We start from the raw sequence: 16,951 nt of genomic DNA, 5'->3' as shown, positions 1-16,951 counted from the left end.
CAAAACTGAGGTATAATCTGATTTTTGGGACACAGAACTAAATTCTTTCACTTTAGAGAGTAAAACACCAAAATAACACTGACTATCTTGTTTATAGTAGTGGAAGTAGCAAAAAAAACTAACAATAAACAATTTAGTAAATACCACCAAACATTTAAAAACCTTTAAAACCTTTTTCAACGTCTTTCAGTCAAGACCCTGTATCTTGGAAATAAGGCATTTGCGGACATATGTTTATTAGACATTTTTGACTCAAAATCAGTCGAGGATTACGCCTTTAAATTTTTTACACGTAGTTAGGAAACACCCTGTATAAAAGTGCATCGGTTTACGAAAACCTATTTTTCTAGAAAACCGCCTATCCTAACGAGATGAAATTAGACAACTTTTTTTACTTAAAAATATTATCAATTCAGTAATTAGATTTAAAAATATCACAAATAAAAGCGTTAGGGCCACATTTACGTAGGAGACTGTATGTGATGCCCATGACCAAAGTCTGCAATTATTAACATAAAAAAATGTTCTCGTTCCAACTTACTAAAAGTATACCGAATTTCATAGGTTTGGCACAAACCGTTTCGAAAATATTGCGAAATACCATCTTCAAAGTTTTTCCTGTAAAACATTTTAGCCTCTTTAACAAACAGATTTTGCGGTATGTTTATAAGAACTTTTAAAATTATTTTAATCTCTAGAATCGCCTTCCAAAATATTTCGACGCCGTTTCCGGACACCTTGTATACTCCGAATAATATAGGGAAATGTAGCAGTTTTGCCTCCAAAATTGGTATTAATTTTAGGCACCGTGCTAAACATATTTTCATAGCGTTATTAACAGCCCACCACAGAGCCTGAAGCCACCAATGAACTTAAAGATAAAGATCAAAAACCTCTTTAGAAAATTGCTCCAAAACAAAAACATTATCAGAAACAATACACAAAGGAGGTGTCAAGTATCTTCTAGAAGTTTCCATTAGCTCGAAATTTTGCGCACGGCTGATTCGAGAATACTGTAGAAAACGCGATGGTACCGCGTGCAATTGCAAGCGGTACTTTTGCACTCGGCACCACAGCAGTACTAACTGGCTATTTAACTTTGATTTGCCGGAGCCGTAGCAAAGTTCCTCAACTTGAGCTGACTAAACCCGAAGTGATTCAAGTCTCTAACCTTGAAGCGATATATACCTACAAAGCTGATAAATAATGGAGAGTGGTGAGTAAAAATTTCGCTCGATTTGTTGGTTGCCTAACGTAACGAATCTATTTAAGAATTAAATAAATTCTCCTGCGGCTCGTGCATTGACATAATCCAGTATAAATTTGTTTTAATTGTGCCTAATTCTCTTGAGCAATAATAACTTAATACTTTTTTGCGTAACTTTGTTCAAGTCATATATTTTTATTTTAACAATATCTGCTCAACAGCGATTCAAAATAACTATAGTTCAAAATTTTAAATCTTGTACTAACAATGTATTGTCACTCGCCATATTAGCAAGAAAGTTTTGGCATTCGGTTGGAACTTCTCGAGACTTTTCATTTCTGAAATTTTCGATAACTTCATATTTGCGCTGGTGGCTTCATTCGACTCAAAAATTAAATTTCCTCCCTAAGAGAGGACTATCGTTGGTATTGGAATTTTGGGAAATTCAAAGGGAAAAAGACCAAAATAACCGAAAATTAAATCAATAGATGTTTCTGCTACCTTAAATTAACCAAAAATAAAACACAATTTGAGACTATATCGATGCGCGTGTAGGTTGATTCCAAACGTTAAATTAATTGCAAAACAATTAATTATTTGAAATCGAGAAATTGAGATTGAGTAAGCATCATCAACAAGTTTCCTGGAACTGACCTAACATGAACCAATTTATTTACCAGCTTTTGACTATAACACGTTAACTGAATGCTTTTATACGTATGTTTCCAGATAAGGAAACCTCGCAACAATGCTGCTCCAAACCTGGAAAGCAATCCTCATGTAAGGATTGCAAGTGTGGAGATTCCTGCAAGGAGAAAGAATGCTGCTCCAAAGCTCAGTGTTGTTCCAAACCTGGAGAGTCTACCTGTAAGGAATGTAAATGCACACAAGAGAAGTCCAAATGTTGCAAAGACAAGGAATGCTGTTCTTCTGGAATATGCTGCTCCAAGGATGAAGGCGAATGCTCCTGTGAAAATTGCAAGTGTGGAGATTGCTGCAAGGAGAAAAAATGCTGCTCCGATGCTCAGTGTTGTTCCAAACCTGGAGAGTGTACCTGTAAGGAATGCAAATGCACTCAATGCAAGACAAGATGTTGCAAAGACAAGGAATGCTGTTCTTCTGGAACATGCTGCTCCAAGGATGAAGGCGAATGCTCCTGTGAAAATTGCAAGTGTGGAGATTGCTGCAAAGAGAAAAAATGCTGCTCCGATGCTCAGTGTTGTTCCAAACCTGGAGAGTGTACCTGTAAGGAATGCAAATGCACTCAATGCAAGACAAGATGTTGCAAAGACAAGGAATGCTGTTCTTCTGGAACATGCTGCTCCAAGGATGAAGGCGAATGCTCCTGTGAAAATTGCAAGTGTGGAGATTGCTGCAAAGAGAAAAAATGCTGCTCCGATGCTCAGTGTTGTTCCAAACCTGGAGAGTGTACCTGTAAGGAATGCAAATGCACTCAATGCAAGACAAGATGTTACAAAGACAAGGAATGCTGTTCTTCTGGAACATGCTGCTCCAAGGATGAAGGCGAATGCTCCTGTGAAAATTGCAAGTGTGGAGATTGCTGCAAAGAGAAAAAATGCTGCTCCGATGCTCAGTGTTGTTCCAAACCTGGAGAGTGTACCTGTAAGGAATGCAAATGCACTCAATGCAAGACAAGATGTTGCAAAGACAAGGAATGCTGCACTTCTGGAATATGTTGCTCCAAGCGTGAAGGCAAATGCTCTTGTGAGAATTGCAAATGTGAAGATTGCTGCAAGGAGAAAAAGTGCTGTCCAACCGTTGAGTGTTGCTCCAAACCTGAAGAATGCGTTTGCACGAAATGCAAATGTTCTCAGTGCAAGTCAAATTGTTGCAAAGATCAAGAATGTTGCTCTTCTGGAAAATGCTGCTTGAAACCCGGCGAAGAATGCTCCAGCAAGGATTGCAAATGTAGTGAATGCTGCAAGAAGAAGACGAAGTGCTGCTCTACAGGTAACTGCAGCTTCAGGCCCAGAGAGTTCAAATGTGGTAACTGTAGTTGCGGCCAATGTGATTCTGGCGAATGCGAGCATGGAAAGTGTGATCCTAGTGAAGAAGCTACTTCAGAATAATGGAAAATTAATGGATTTTGTAACGTGAATGGCAGTAGCTTTACATTAGTTTCATTCATTTTATTGCTTTAACCAATTTACCACTCTATTTCTATTCCCAATGAGAATTTAATGTTGAATTAAATAGTCGATGAAGGTGTATTATTTACTTATTCTAAGGAAATAACATGTATTATCAGTTATTACTTGTGAATTAATTTCCCTCATCATTCGATATTCCTACCCAATTGGAACAGAGATTTATAGCGACAAAATGAAGAAAGTTCTTTTTTATCTTCATTTCACCATAAGTTTCGTCAAAACCCTTAATGTGGTTTAAGTCACGGGACGCAGCACCTTTCATGTGGTCCTCTGTAAGACCCAGCAGACGTTGCATGACATAAATTATGACATCAATCGCTTATCGAATCAGTGATTATTTTTCATTCCTTTTTAAGCTTATGTAATAACTAACCTGATCCTGCCCAATTCGATATATTTTCAGTTGTTAACTCAAACTTTTAATATACATAAAATTTTTCATTCAAATTTGCTGCTTACCATTAGGTTCTCAGAAACCATAAATGATGCGAGATCGCTTGAATTAGGGCAAAGTTGCACATCTTCGACTTTTGCTAAGTACCGTTTTAAAATTTGGAAAATTCCCATTACTTCTAAATATAATCAAAAACAACCGAAATTTCAACTTTTTCGTAGGCGCTTTCATTCTTTTTTAACACGGCACTATTAGATTTTAAATACAATTTTTCGGAATTTGGAAATCGTCATCAATTTAATTTTTTTAAATACAAATGTGAATTTTTTGTTACAATTTGCAGAAATGTGAATAATGTGGCTGCTGTCTTTCAGGACATTCTTGAGGATGTGCTTCACTGGTACGTACAGAATTTCTGGGATATATGAAATAAATTCGCAACATGTCACCAAATTTGTTCATTTGTGTAATCGATAATATGTTTTTTTAAATTCAGTAAGCTGTTAATAGTTTGGTAAGTGCTACAAAGCTCTTCCATTGTGACACTTATGCCTGTGTAGTGTTTCATTATTGTATTTAGAACAAAAGCATTTTGCATCATTACGACTGTTTTTACTATAAGTGTGATGCATTATTTAATTTAGAACATCAAAAGCGTTCCAAAAGCTCAAAAAAAGTTCAGTTATATATTTAAAATGAAACATTAATGCTGGTTCCCAAATTTCGAAACGTCGTATTCAAAATCTAATGACGTCATCTTATAAAGGGGCCAAAGTTCCCGCGATGAAGTGAAGTTAATTTTAACAAATATCTTCAAATAATTAAAAAAAGCTATTTGTGGAAATTTTGGTTTTTTTTGGAGAATCTTTGGAAGTAATCGGAATTTTCCAAATTTAGTACAGCATTTAACCAAGCTCCAAACTGCGCAACTTTGCCCTAATTTAAGCGACCTCGTGTCTTTTATAGTTCTCAAGATCTCAATGATCAGCAAGGAATTCGGATTGCACTGTATAGTGTGAAGCAATCGCACCATCGGGGACTCGCCTCATCCAAACCATCAATCATACTCAAAAATTGGTCGAACAGCGTCAATCAAATCTGAAGTCAAAATCGAGATAAAGTTGCTCTTCATCTCCCACCTTCTACACCCATACTGGAATGTCGAAATAAACACCTTACAGTGAGTAAAGTGACCAAAATAGTTAAAAATTCCATTGAGGAATTGTTAACCGGCCACGTCTACCAGCAGGAGAAAGTGAACCATTTGAGCGCCTCAGTCTCTGAGCTATATCTGAGCGCGCTCAGCAAGCTGAAGAAGAAATTAGTACGTGGTTAAATAATCTATTATGCAGAACACTGGGGCAGAACCGCACTCTGCTGGTTCTCGCTATTGGGACAGTACTACTGATGGTACGTGCACGGTGCGATGGGAGAAGAAGACCATGTATTGCGTGGTAATGGTATTTGGACTGGGCATTTATAATTTGGACTCTTCTTGTGTGATGACGATGTTGTGTTTTTTTTCTATTTCGAAATTAAACTAATTCTTCCAGCTCCATTAGGATTAAGTTCAGGTTTTTCATCGAAAATAGTGAAGATTAAATGTATCTTCTTTTAATTTGATTAAGGTGATTGAACACTGGTTATGGCCATAATCATTTTCATACGAATGAGACGACCCCACATGAATACAATAATCAATAATAATAATAATAATGATGATAAAAATACACAATATATTTCAAAGTTTTGCACGTTTGTTTATTATACAAAAATACATACAAACCCGAAAAATTACAAAAAATCTATAATTTCTACAATTATTACGTATGGCAAGATCATAAATTACTTATATGCAGGTTTTTGATTTAAAAATTCTGCACTTAGAAAAATCTAGAATCGAAGTCCTTATTCGTCATTTTTTAATCGTCATCAGGTAGATGGGCCCTTAAATAATCATTAAAGCTCTAATATTTACATTACATATTCTCTCAGTTGTACAAAATACTTACTAGAAAAATAATATACAACTTTAGTTACAAATCTTAAGTATCTAAACACAGTCGAAAGCCTAAAAACGCTTTGCAAGAACTTAGATAACTACATATCTGTGACATAGATATTCTATTTCCTGTATTGGTAACCTCCGTTATTGGCCGGGTACCCTCCGTTGTTGGTTGGGTACCCACCCCCTACTTGCTGGTAGGAAACTTTTGATTTGTAGCCATCGGCATCAGCAATGTACTCCACAGTTTGCAGACGGCCATCAGGGAGCAAAACAAAGTACCTGCCTTGGGCAACATCCCCTTGACGTTGCTCTTTGTGCCCAAAATCGTTTCCTGAAGGGGGGTCTTGCACGTGATATTCGAATTCGTAGTTGGCAGGTTCCTGTGACTAAAGAACTTTAAGGATTGACCATTGAAAGCGCAAAGTTACTTACAGATTCATCGTCGTATCCTCCCCTTCCTGGGTAAGGGGCTCCATAGGTAGGGATAGGGGTGCCGTAGCTGGTTGTGGGGGGACGATAGACTGGGGGAGAAGGAGTAGGGGTACCGTAGAGTGTGGTAGGCGGGAGGTACTTGGGGCTACTCGTGGTGACAGGGGGGAGGTAGTTGTTGGTAGGGGGTAGGTACTGGTTTGGAGGAGGAATGTACTGGTTGGGGGGTAGGTATTGAGAGGGTGGCTCGGCTAGGGCCATAGCGAGAGTTGAGAGGATTAACAACGAGACCTACACAAAAACAAACTTATCAATGCAAGAATTAGGAGCGGCAGTTACATGCGTTGAAATCGGAACATGTAATTATCGATAAATCTAATGCATTAAATATTAGATGCAAATGTGTTTGTGCTCTTTCAAATCTATCTAATAATAAGGTGCATTATCTATTTTAGGTTGAATTAGATGGGTGTTCGGTTGATCGATGAATGTCTTATGCAACGATATATAGCTTTACGGTACTAAATTCCACTCATCTTTTATGGGATGAATTTGCCAAGAAATTCTTTAAGTTAATTTCATAGAAAAAACGCATAAAAAATCAGGTATTTAGAGCTAGTGGTTGATCTTCAAGAAAAAATGCGTCCACCTTGAAGAAGCATAAATGCTCTTCTTATAATGTATTTCGACATTGAGGAGAAGATAATAATAATGACCTAATTAAACTTATTGCTGTATTTAGACAGACTTATCCGTACACGGTGATTCTTGAAACTTGATTTTAATGATTTTTTAGTAACGAAATCTTAGAGAGAATCAAGGGTAATGACTATGTGTTTTATTGACTTAAAAGGAGGTTTCGATATTCTTACCAATGAAGTGAAGAACAGAAGAAAGATATTCGGTAATGGCGTGTAGAGTATAGTGATTATTTGGTATAAACAGATTATTTTACTTTTATCGAAAGAAAAAAAGAAAAGAGTGAAAAGATGAGGAAGAATATGACGAAACGATGGTTATTTAAAGTGAATTTAGCCAAAAAAAAGAATTTTTTGGAAATTAATTTTACGCAAACTTTCCGTGAAGATTTTGAGAATATAAAATTTTGATTTTATTCGCTCCCAATGTGAGAGTCCTGAATAAGATTGAGTTAAGTATAAACTAAATATTCCATGGCAGGAAATTACTCGGTCAAACAAAAATCGCAATGGTTGTGGTAAAAGAATTGAATTTTAGCCATAAATTCTTCAATATCAATATTTATTGATTTAATATTTGATGTCACATTGTAATAAGCAAAGAACCAGTCAAAAATTCTAACTTTTCTGATTGTCTGATAATAAGGGAATGTTAGAAAGAAAAAGAAAAGAATTAAGTGCTTTTGAATTAATACATCGGACCCCTGGTAATTTTGTCAAGGAGATAATTTTTATAAAAATTAGAATAGAGCATTGGTCAATGTTTCCATTTCCATGGAAAATACTTTTTGGTAAACTTACCAGGATTTTTTTAACTTGCATACAGAACTAATTATGAATTATCATCAAAAAACTTAATTCTCATAAAAACCAATGGATATTATCTCCCTGGTAAATTTAACTGGATAGTGACAATTTGGCATTTAAACAAACTAGCATTGCAGGTGACCTATTTTACCACCGTTCGAAGTTACTCCACCAAATTGCACAAACACTCACACGAAAAACCACGACAAAAACCTTCCCTACCTTCATTTCGGAATACTACTTGAATTGAAACTACTTGAAGAAGAAACTCTGCAGGAAGCTGCGGTGATCTGATTACTGAAATCGACTACAGGAGCTTATATACTGAAAAGATCTGAAATAGTGGGTGGCCAGATCATCGAATTGAAACACTTTCGTCCCAAAACCTTGCGTCGAGCCTCCGAGATTCCCAGAGATGAACCCTACTCATCACCACTTGTCTACCACCACTTTTTCTTCGTTTAGGTCGTTGGCAAATCTGAAGAATGGCACGCGTTATTTTACCGAGAGCAGATGATCTAGTTTGAAGAAAATTGCGTTGAGCAATTATTTTTTCTGCAAGGTTTTGTCTCTTTATTCAGTCATGATGACGCTTTTTTCTTGGGCGGATTTGAAGATGTTGCGAGAGGTGTTTGTTAATGGGCTGAGTTTAATCTGATTTAGAAACGTTATGAAAGAAGAGAGTAAGTATTTTTGTATGAAAAAGAAACAATCAGGATTTAATATTGAAAGTGTCTGTTAATTGTTTATTTAGATTGATTTCATCGAAGAACTCATGGGGTCTGACCTAGATATGAACATTTCTATCTAATGGAGTGTGACGTTCGATTTTATGGGGAAACTGGGCGGAATGATTTAAAACCCCTTTTGACACAAAATGAGAGACAGAGAGACCTAAATCGAGGGTCTAAGGAAAATTCGAGCGAAGGATAATAGTCATTCTTATAAATATAGGAACAAATCAAATAACACCGGGAAACGTAAATGGAGCAGGTAAAGCGGGGAAAGATTTAAACCAAATTAAATATTACAATCAAATGGAGAGAGTAAAGAAAAAAAATACTAAGTAGTCAATTATTTTCTTTATATTAAGATGAATCGTCGGAAGGAAGAAAATCGTTAAAAAAAGGAAATATGGTGAATAAAGGGTGGAAAAAATTAGAAAGGAAAGCAGACCTCAAGTGAATCAAAATTAGAGGCAAAAAGAAATGATGGATTTGCAAAGAATATATTCAGAAGTTAAGAAAAACGAATGCATTGCCATCCCGATGAAGAGGAATACAGAAGAGATTGAAAACCCTCAAAGAAAGAAAATGAAAGAAAAAAATAGAAAACGAATTGGGAAAACGTAAAAAGATTTGCGTAATATTAAAGCCACGAATACAAAATTATTGTGTGCGGGTGGTATCAATAAAGAAAATAATAATATATAGAAATTTAAAAGAATCTGAGCAAACCAAAATTAAACTAAATCGAATAACATGATACAAGAAAAGCTGAAGAAAATGGTAAATAAAAATTAGATTTTCAAACCGGAACAGACCATCACCGTCACATAGAAATAATGAAATTAGGCAACAGAAAACATTCCCTCATACATTTTTCCTTTTTTCTTTCGACGCTTTGTATTTAGAATTAATTTTTTTCTTTCTTTCACTAAATTTATGTAAGTGCAACGCTGCACTTAAAAACTGTTACTATTCGAAGTATGTAGAATCGAAGTTACACAGAACTAGGTGCAATTCCTAGTTTCCCGCAAACGTTAAAAATTACAACTATGTAGGCGGAATTTTCTCGTAGATAACCAAGAAGATATTTCAAAATATTCTTTACTTTTCCTTTTATCAATTTTCAAGGTTCATCCTCGAATCCTACACTCTTCACCACTATACGCAAGGCTCCCTTATACAGCGTTCGAAAAGAGTATTGCAACACGTTTATAACTTTCATAAAGCTTATATATTTTTTTTTAATGTTTAAACGTCTATAATTTTGTCGTAAAACAGATATTTAATGCATTATTTTCGATGTTCAAAATTTTCACCCCTAACCAGTTAGTCTCACTAGCTTTTTATTTTTAAATGGAAATGTGCTCATTCTAGTACATCAAATGAAAGGTAATTCAATAAAGGCTACAACAGTGTGCTCAGAACAAAACGTCGATCTACAGTTTTCTTGAAAAATAAAATTATTTGATATGAAATAAGCAAACTCACTACTACATGAAGCAAAATTGAAATTTCTGCAATAAATGTTCAACTTGACTCAGTCGTTTCTCGAACTCTGTTATGCAATTATCCAGTTTGCTTCTGTTATTAATTCTAATTCTGTTTGAGTTTCAAGTGAGCCCACAAAAAAAATCATAGGGTGTAAAATCTGGAGTTCGTGGCGGCCATTCTATTGATAAAGGGTTAGTAGAGGCAGCTGGTTAGGGGTGGAAATTTTGAACATCGAAAATAATGCATTAAATACCTTTTGTAAAATAAAATTATAGATGTTTAAGCATTTTTTTTCAATATCGGGCTTATGAAAGTTATAAACATGTTGCGATACTTTTTGTAGGCGGTATACATATATATATATACGTATGTGCATATGCTAAATGGAAATTAAAATAAGTCTATATATCACTTTAACCATTTTATGACAGCTTTATTTGTCTAATTAAGCAGGATTGCACGAAGTTAACAAAGCCATAGAAAACTCCTTTATGGTCGACAAGAAAAACTACCAGAATGTCGAAATGAAATTATACCAGCTTCCGAAATTTGCTTATCTTTATTGCCCATTGTTTGAACACGAAAATAAATTCGCTCCTCCGGTTTGCCAAAACGTACGAGGATCCATTAAAAAATTATGAACTTAGAAGAATTATCATCGATGTTGGTTTTACCATATTTACCAGTAGCCAGACCTTATATGAGAACCCATTCACGTCGCTGGGTCAACAAAGCAATTCCACAATAATAATAATAACGATCTTGTCCCACACTCGGCTTTATTTATGGATAATCGTGAATTTTTGATTCGGTCTCTTATGTTGTATATTAAATAATTACTATGTAACGACAATTCAGTTGCGGAGAAAAACTCAAACATACCCTCGTATAGGAAATAACATAAATAACACTGCAGAGAAAGAGATATTGCAGGAAACCATTGGGTACCTATTGTCTACTTATCGATTCACTGTAGACTAATTTATTCCCAACCTTCTTGTCCCAAAAGAGTGGCGACAACAGCACCTATCCATACTCCTCGTATGCAAATAGCCATATTTTCAGGAAATATGGTTCATAAACTGAAGGATAAATCGTATGGTAATTTCAAAGGGCAGTGAAGATCCCAATGGCGATAAAGAAAATTGTCTACACTTGGGGCTATTAAATGAGATGTTAAGCACGAAATAGAGATCTTGAGTGGTGATACCTGTTCGGTGGAATATTAAAATGGAAGATGAGCGTAATAAGCTGCACACGTATGAAGTAGTTATGGTCTTATAAATGGGCCATGAGCGCGTTGATGACTGGAAAATACGTGTAAATGGTGGTTCATTTTGAGTGATTAGGTTTACCTTGAGAAACTTGAGGAAGATAAAGGGCGATTTGTTTTAGAGAGATACCTCTCTGTTCAGATAAAGGATAAGATTAAAATAGCATGCTGAAGATGATCACAGTTTTTTTAATATAAGGTGTGACGTATCATCGTGGAGGTATTTTGGGGGGCGATAGTACTCCGTAAAATAATGAAAAATATTAATAGGTTCACAATCAAAAACGCACCATTTTCGATATACAAGGTGGCAAATGTTCCCAATTTTTTTTTATATTTTGAATTTTTATCTCAATTTTTGAAACTTCGTACATCGACTCTCTTTAAAACCTTCTACAACAAAATATCAAAATTTTAAGTATACAAGGTACTATTTTTTATTTTGTATTTATGTTTTTTTTAGAACACTTAGTATGAATTTTTATTCAAAATTCAAATTCCTTCTTCAATTCTTTACCTTATTGGTCTCTCGCAGTATTTGCGTATCCCTCACCCTCTTCGTAGAATTTCCAAAAATATCAATCGATGCGAATTGAGAAAGTAAAGGAAGTAAGGAAAAATTATCCAGCTAAGTAATCAACTATCTGAAGCAATTTGTAGCATTTAATTAAGTATCTAAAAATAAAAATAAATGTAAGCAAGCACAAGATTTTAAAAGTTGTTGAAAATGTTTTTTCAAAAACGTCAAAATTTTCCACCCTGTATATCGAAAATAGTGCGTTTTTGTCCATGGGTGTATAAATTTTTTTTTAAATTTTGCAGAGTGTTATCGTTCCCGGAAATATCTGCGTAATGTTGCATCCTGTACATCACTCATAATATGTAGATATAGTTGCAAATGATAACTACCAAAGCAACTTTAAAATATTATGAAACTTAATAAAATTTCTAATAAAATTATAGGTCTTAGTGTTGCCAATAATACGTCAAATTTGGAGCAGTATACAGGGTGTCCCACAAGTGTTTCATTATATTTCAGTGGGTAATAGTACATTGAAAAATAATATAACTCCCTATATAAACCATATTCCAATAATGCTTCATTAAGAAGATACAGGGTGTTAAACTTAAAACACACCTGGAATATTTCAACGTATCAGAGTATCAATGAACAGGCGAGCTCAATTATGTATTGAACAAAATGGCCACCAATTTGAACAATTTCTATAATGTTATAGCAAATTAATAATATTTAAAACAAACTTAACATTATTAAAACCATTTAGAGAATATCGTGCATATAGACGGTATTCAATTTTTTACTGGCAAACGATACGTCGGACGAAAAAGAGTCAAGTGAGAATTTTTCTTCTAAATGAAATTAAACTTCTAAACATAAATTTTATTTTGATAAAAAGCAGTGGCGCACCATGTTTTTCTTTAAAAATGTGCTGAGAGGTGTCCGTACGCACGTCACTGGTGAAACGAAAAATAGCCCTTTTGCATAAATAAATGCGTCTACATTAACTCTCAAAACATGCCAAATTTCACTTACATATCTCAAACGGTTTTGAATATATCAATAAAAGTTAGATTTTTTAAGTAAAGTTTAACACCCTGTATCTTCTTAATGAAGCATTATTGGAATATGGTTCATATAGGGAGTCATATTATTTTTCAATGTACTATTACCCACTGAAATATAATGAAACACTTGTGGGACACCCTGTATATATTTTTAAAGACACCAAAGGTCTCAAAGCAATGATGAACACACGTGTGCAATGTGAAATACACGTTCTACTTTGATTAAGCGCATTCTCTATTTAGACGAGTTTGGGGAATTTATCAGTTTTAAAACACTTAAATTATTTCTACCATTTCTGAGTAGAGTTGCGAGAGAAATTACTTCATGAACAAGGGTGTCGCAATGTTCCATTTTGAGTAATTTCCAGTCCCGAAATAATTTAATTTTTTCTGTAATTGGTTTCAAAATTTCAAGCAACTTTAAGTTTTGAAAATTACTTTAATTTTTTTACGGAAATTGCAACATATTTTCTAAAATTTTTCGAAGATCTGCAAAGGTTCTTTAGAACCTCGGAAAATGTCTGTCGATTTTGACAAAATTTTCTACGTCTTTTTGCAACATTATTGATATATATTTTTTTTATTTTCAAAATATGCATCATAGGAGTTTTAACGATTTTTCGGAGGAATTCTGACATTTCATCTCATTTTTGATTGAACTTTCAAAGACCTAACATAAATTGCAGGTATTTTGGAATTTCCAAAATTTTTCACATGAACACAAATTTGAAAATTTGAAATTGGGGTTTTAAATAGAGAATGAAAGAGTCGGACTCTTCACTCAAAGATCCTTCGGGGATTTGAAGGGTCATCAGAGGCCATTTTGGAGATTTCTTTTAACGTTTTGTAGGACTTTCTTTACATTTTCGCATATTTCTTTGAGATCTATGACGATTCTTTTGATGCGATCATTGGATTTTGGAAATTTTTTCTCAAGTTTGAAATGGTTTCTCTTGAATTTTTATTTTTCCTCGAACTCTGGTTTTGACTTCATCAAGAAATATTTTTGTAAATAGCCAAGACTGCTTCAAGACCTTGTGATATTTTCTTTCTGACTCTCCAGGGTTCTGGGAAACTCGAGATTATTGGGTCTTGACGGAAATTTTTAGGATTTCCTTGTAATTTTACTCATTTGTAATAATTCTAAATCTTCGGAGCAATTTTTGGAAAAGAGATAAGTCTCAGTGTTGGCAAGAACCTGGAAATTTGTTCTGCCGATTCGATCGATTTCTCATGAAATTAAAATTTGAGATGTTATCAATAACTTGTAAAATTAAGACTTTTTGTGTCTAGAGTTACATGGAGAATTTAGTCCAATTTTTATGTGAGGATATCTACTGCTCTTGTGACAAATCTGGTCATAGTTTCAGGACAAAACATATGTTAGTCCCCATGTGAACGATATTTCCTAGACTTGGCACGTACATTCGGGGACACCTCTTTTCACGCTTCTTCAAGGGTTATTACTGCACCTCTCCTGATTGTTCACTGTGCATTTCCTGCCGTTCTTTCTAAATCCTAATTTGAAATTTGATGACCAATTTCCCAGATTCCACGATACATTCGCGTGTTGCAGTCAGAGCCCATTGTGTCCAAACTAACCAAGTAAACAATCCATTAAAGTGTTAAGAAACTTTATGAAATTAACAGTGTATTGAATCTAAAAATCTGAAGAGTTAACCGGCGTTAAATGAACTTAACAATGGCTAGGAAGTGCGTTCTAAATTTCCAAGAATTATTTCTGAAAGACTATTAAGGCAAGTGTTTGGTCTACTAAAGGACCTCATAATGAGGCCGATTTATATGTATATTTGCCCATTGTTGGATATTTGGCAATCAAGTGCGAGCTTGAAACAAGCTGAGGATCTTCGAAGTGTGTTGTTTCGCCGAAGACATAAATTAGCGAGATTAACCTTTAATAAAAGCCAACCAGAAACAAATCATCCGACAATTTTTCACATTTTCAAGGCTGAAACAAAGCAATTAGTCGAGATGTTTAATCGGATTTCATGGAGTGAACTAACAGCCATACGAAAAGGAATTCAAGTTGACGCAATACGAAGAGATGCTCTAAATGTTGACACACACACAAATCCGCTATTTGAAAGGAGACACAACATTGCAGACATACAGTTTTGCCATGTCGTATTGTCTTCTTGAAGTTATTAACTGATTTGCATCAGGATTTGTGTAACGGTAATTTCGGTTCTACGGATTTTCATGTTATTGAAGTTTCTTTGACTCATAAAAAATTATGCAATTCAAGCTCGAAATGACCAAAAATGGTGCACTTCTATGATGATGCTATCGGAATTCGGGAACGTACTCAATGGCCCGCCGATCTAAACCTGTACTGGACATCTACGGTCAGACCACCTGCAGCTTGCAGCCTCAGAGCCTCTTTTTGACGCAGAAAGTAACCAACAGTCTTTCTAACTATAACTGAGGCTTTTTGGCATCGACCGATGAGATAGTACTGTGATTGAAAAAATAATGTGAATTCCTCATTTAAGCTTCGCGGGTACTATAAAAGCATTTTTTTGTAAGTTTAGTTAAAATTTTTTTTTGTGCGTAATGAATACTCTGCCGCGGAAACATTGAGGATGTTGCAGAAGATCTTTGGTGATACGGCTATGTCGCAAAAAATTGTTTACAAGCGGTACAAAGACTTTAAAGAGGGCCGAACGGAAGTCCAAGAGGAACAACACCCCGGACGAGTATCAAAGAAACGTCGAGGCAATCAAAGATTTGGTGTTCCAAAATCGACTATTTACAATTGGAGAATTTGTTGATGCTACGGGTATTTCATATGGATCAACCCTAACCATTTTAAAAGAAGTTTTGTGCCCCAAACGCGTCAAATCTCGATTAGTTTCAAAAACAATCAATGTTTTGGAAAAAAGGCCATTTTCTGACTACCAGGTTCTTGGTTTTTACACCGCGATAATGTACGCTGCATTGGTACTCCAAGAGAATTTTGCCAAAAACTCGAACCTATATCGTTCCAAACCACCCCATATGCCTCATATAGTACCGTCGAACTTCTGGCTATTCAACAAGCTCAAAGAAGTGCTCAGGGGACACCACTTCGACTCGATTGAGGAGATAAAAGCTGAATCAAAGAAAGCTTTGAAGGCCCTCCCGGAAAGAGACTTCTCGAACTGTTTCGAGGATTGGAAGAAATGAGATGTCGTAAGTGTATTGTCCTGAAAAGGGGAGGGGGCTTACTTTGAAGGCGATGAAATTTATCTTAAAGAATAAATAAAGTGTTTCATTTTATAAATAAATTCTTTTAATTTTATTATAACAGTAGAACGTGCCGAAACAACTTTGAGGAAAGCCAGTGGTTTAAATGAGCGATCAAGGGATCGACGAGCCACTTTCGAGCTGAGTCGAGTTAGCTAAGCGCCTTCAGAGCGTGCCAAGCTATACGTGAACTGAAACCTGGGCATAAACCATGAAATAATGATAAAAAGACATATGGTGAAGCTGCCACGTCAATTTGGGACTCATGCCCATCTACTCAGATACTAACAAAAAATATCGATGCGTGGAGGAGGTCCCAAAAAAGTAAAACTGATTACGTAGGGAATCGATTCTATTTCTGTTAAAAAAATTATGAATTAACAATATTACTGCAGGAATCCGTAACTAGCAGATACGCCAAAATATCTATCATCTTAAACACCAATCCTGCAAACCAACACATACACCAACTCATTAATATTACCGTTGAGGTTTTGTTATTCAAATTAACCTTAAAACACATATTCAAAGATGCAAAACCATATTTCGTAATCCTACACGAGCAACCAACTATTAATTAGTCCTTATTTAAACTTAATTAATCTTTCATACATCATATAATTAAGGCAGATCTAGATTTTACTCCTGTGCATAAAAACTGACTGTTTAGGCAACAATTGCGTCGGTGAAGTACTGTCAGCGTTATTCTACGTGATACATGAAGATGGATTCGATACCGGGAAAAACGTATATTTGGGGCACATTAATAGATGGGATTAGAGAAAGATGGGAGAAACGGAGATAGGCACGCTTGACAGAGAGGTAAGAGTGAGGAGGACGCCTGCATGGACGAACATACAACGACGCCTAAAATATTCGGACACTTACACTTATAATCTTCTTTTGTGTATA

The 16,951-nt window shown here is 35.2% G+C and overlaps 2 protein-coding genes across 3 annotated transcripts; one reads left to right on the top strand and one right to left on the bottom strand.

The window, feature by feature from the left end:
* The first annotated feature begins 1,059 nt into the window (after positions 1-1,059).
* LOC136344758 (cell death abnormality protein 1-like) lies at positions 1,060-3,479 on the top strand. Its single transcript, XM_066292493.1, has 2 exons — positions 1,060-1,216; positions 1,937-3,479. Exons 1-2 carry the CDS (start codon positions 1,207-1,209, stop codon positions 3,295-3,297), a joined length of 1,371 nt encoding a protein of 456 aa, XP_066148590.1. The 5' UTR covers positions 1,060-1,206; the 3' UTR covers positions 3,298-3,479.
* Positions 3,480-5,894: 2,415 nt separating this feature from the next.
* On the bottom strand, positions 5,895-8,067 carry LOC136344760 (pro-resilin-like). 2 transcript variants are annotated; one of them, XM_066292494.1, is made up of 3 exons: positions 7,937-8,067; positions 6,213-6,500; positions 5,895-6,166 (listed from the first exon to the last, which is right to left on the bottom strand). In XM_066292494.1, the coding sequence occupies exons 1-3, from the start codon at positions 7,940-7,942 to the stop codon at positions 5,897-5,899; spliced, it is 564 nt and encodes a 187-aa protein (XP_066148591.1). In that variant the 5' UTR covers positions 7,943-8,067; the 3' UTR covers positions 5,895-5,896. The 2 variants fall into 2 exon arrangements, with proteins under 2 accessions (XP_066148591.1, XP_066148592.1); XM_066292495.1 differs by having other exon boundaries at positions 5,895-6,160.
* Between the last annotated feature and the right edge of the window lie 8,884 nt (positions 8,068-16,951).

This window comes from Euwallacea fornicatus, chromosome 17, assembly GCF_040115645.1.
Source record: "Euwallacea fornicatus isolate EFF26 chromosome 17, ASM4011564v1, whole genome shotgun sequence".
NCBI lineage: Eukaryota > Metazoa > Arthropoda > Insecta > Coleoptera > Curculionidae > Euwallacea > Euwallacea fornicatus.
The sequence above is the reverse complement of the archived record's forward strand: the minus strand, read 5'-3'. Positions and strand labels throughout refer to the sequence as shown.

Excerpts from the sequence above, each read along its gene's own strand:
- LOC136344760 (XM_066292494.1), bottom strand. Across the intron at positions 6,167-6,212 it reads GAGGATACGACGATGAATCT|TCACAGGAACCTGCCAACTA; the intron begins GTAAGTAACTTT and ends AAAGTTCTTTAG.